Raw genomic sequence first — 781 nt, forward strand, 5'->3', positions numbered from 1 at the left:
CCTACATCCTCCACGTCTTGTCTTCAAATTCGCTCATCCTTTCATAAACCCGAACTAAATTATTGAACCCTCGAATAGTTATTTCATATTGTCATTTCCCTATAGTTATCATCTCACCTTACTGCTTTATGTCTTACTCTATCCAATTCTCTTGTGTTCACTCATTTTGTTCATGATCACTATCTACCACTCATGGTAATACTCATCTTACTCCTATTAAATAGTTATTATCCATATATCAGATCACCATCTTCATATCATCACTACCCTTATGTTATAAATATCGCTTCTCATCCTCTCAAATTCACTATATAGAGAAAGCTATTTCCCTAAGATGCACTCCTTGTGGAGATAACCAGATTATCACTAACTAGTCAAATTATTTACGAGTAAAACTTTATGATTTATTGATAAAACTCAAATCCACGACGACTTAATTTTACCCTAATTTTGAGCTTATCCCCTACACACCTCTCTCTTTATATGTATCTCTCTACCTTTGTACCTCGGCAGAGGCAGGCCGGAACTGGAGTAGCCGGCGAGAGCCCACGCCCGGCTCCACCACAACTATTGCATCAAACCACCGTGTCGGTCCAGCGCCCCCACCTATCCCGGCCTCAATATGGAGAAAGTACTTGACACCAGAGACAACCTGCTGCTCCGCCGCCACCACTCGCCGGAAAACAAGCCGGCAGCCACCCGGTTGAACCTGCCGGTTTACCTCTGCCACAGCAAAACGACCCAACTCCTGCACCTCCTCCTTCTCCTCCACGTCCTTCAT

The 781-nt window shown here is 43.7% G+C and overlaps 1 protein-coding gene across 1 annotated transcript; it reads right to left on the bottom strand.

Moving 5' to 3' along the window:
* Nucleotides 1–493: 493 nt before the first annotated feature.
* Nucleotides 494–781, bottom strand: LOC144716340 (cysteine proteinase inhibitor 4-like). Its single transcript, XM_078591463.1, has one exon. The coding sequence runs from the start codon at nt 779–781 to the stop codon at nt 494–496; it is 288 nt and encodes a 95-aa protein (XP_078447589.1).

The sequence above is a fragment of the Wolffia australiana genome, chromosome 20, assembly GCF_029677425.1.
Source record: "Wolffia australiana isolate 7733 chromosome 20, ASM2967742v1".
Lineage (NCBI taxonomy): Eukaryota > Viridiplantae > Streptophyta > Magnoliopsida > Alismatales > Araceae > Wolffia > Wolffia australiana.

Bases quoted from the DNA above. Each gene is read 5' to 3' on its own strand.
- LOC144716340 (XM_078591463.1), bottom strand. From the start codon at position 781: ATGAAGGACGTGGAGGAGAAGGAGGAGGTGCAGGAGTTGGGTCGTTTT.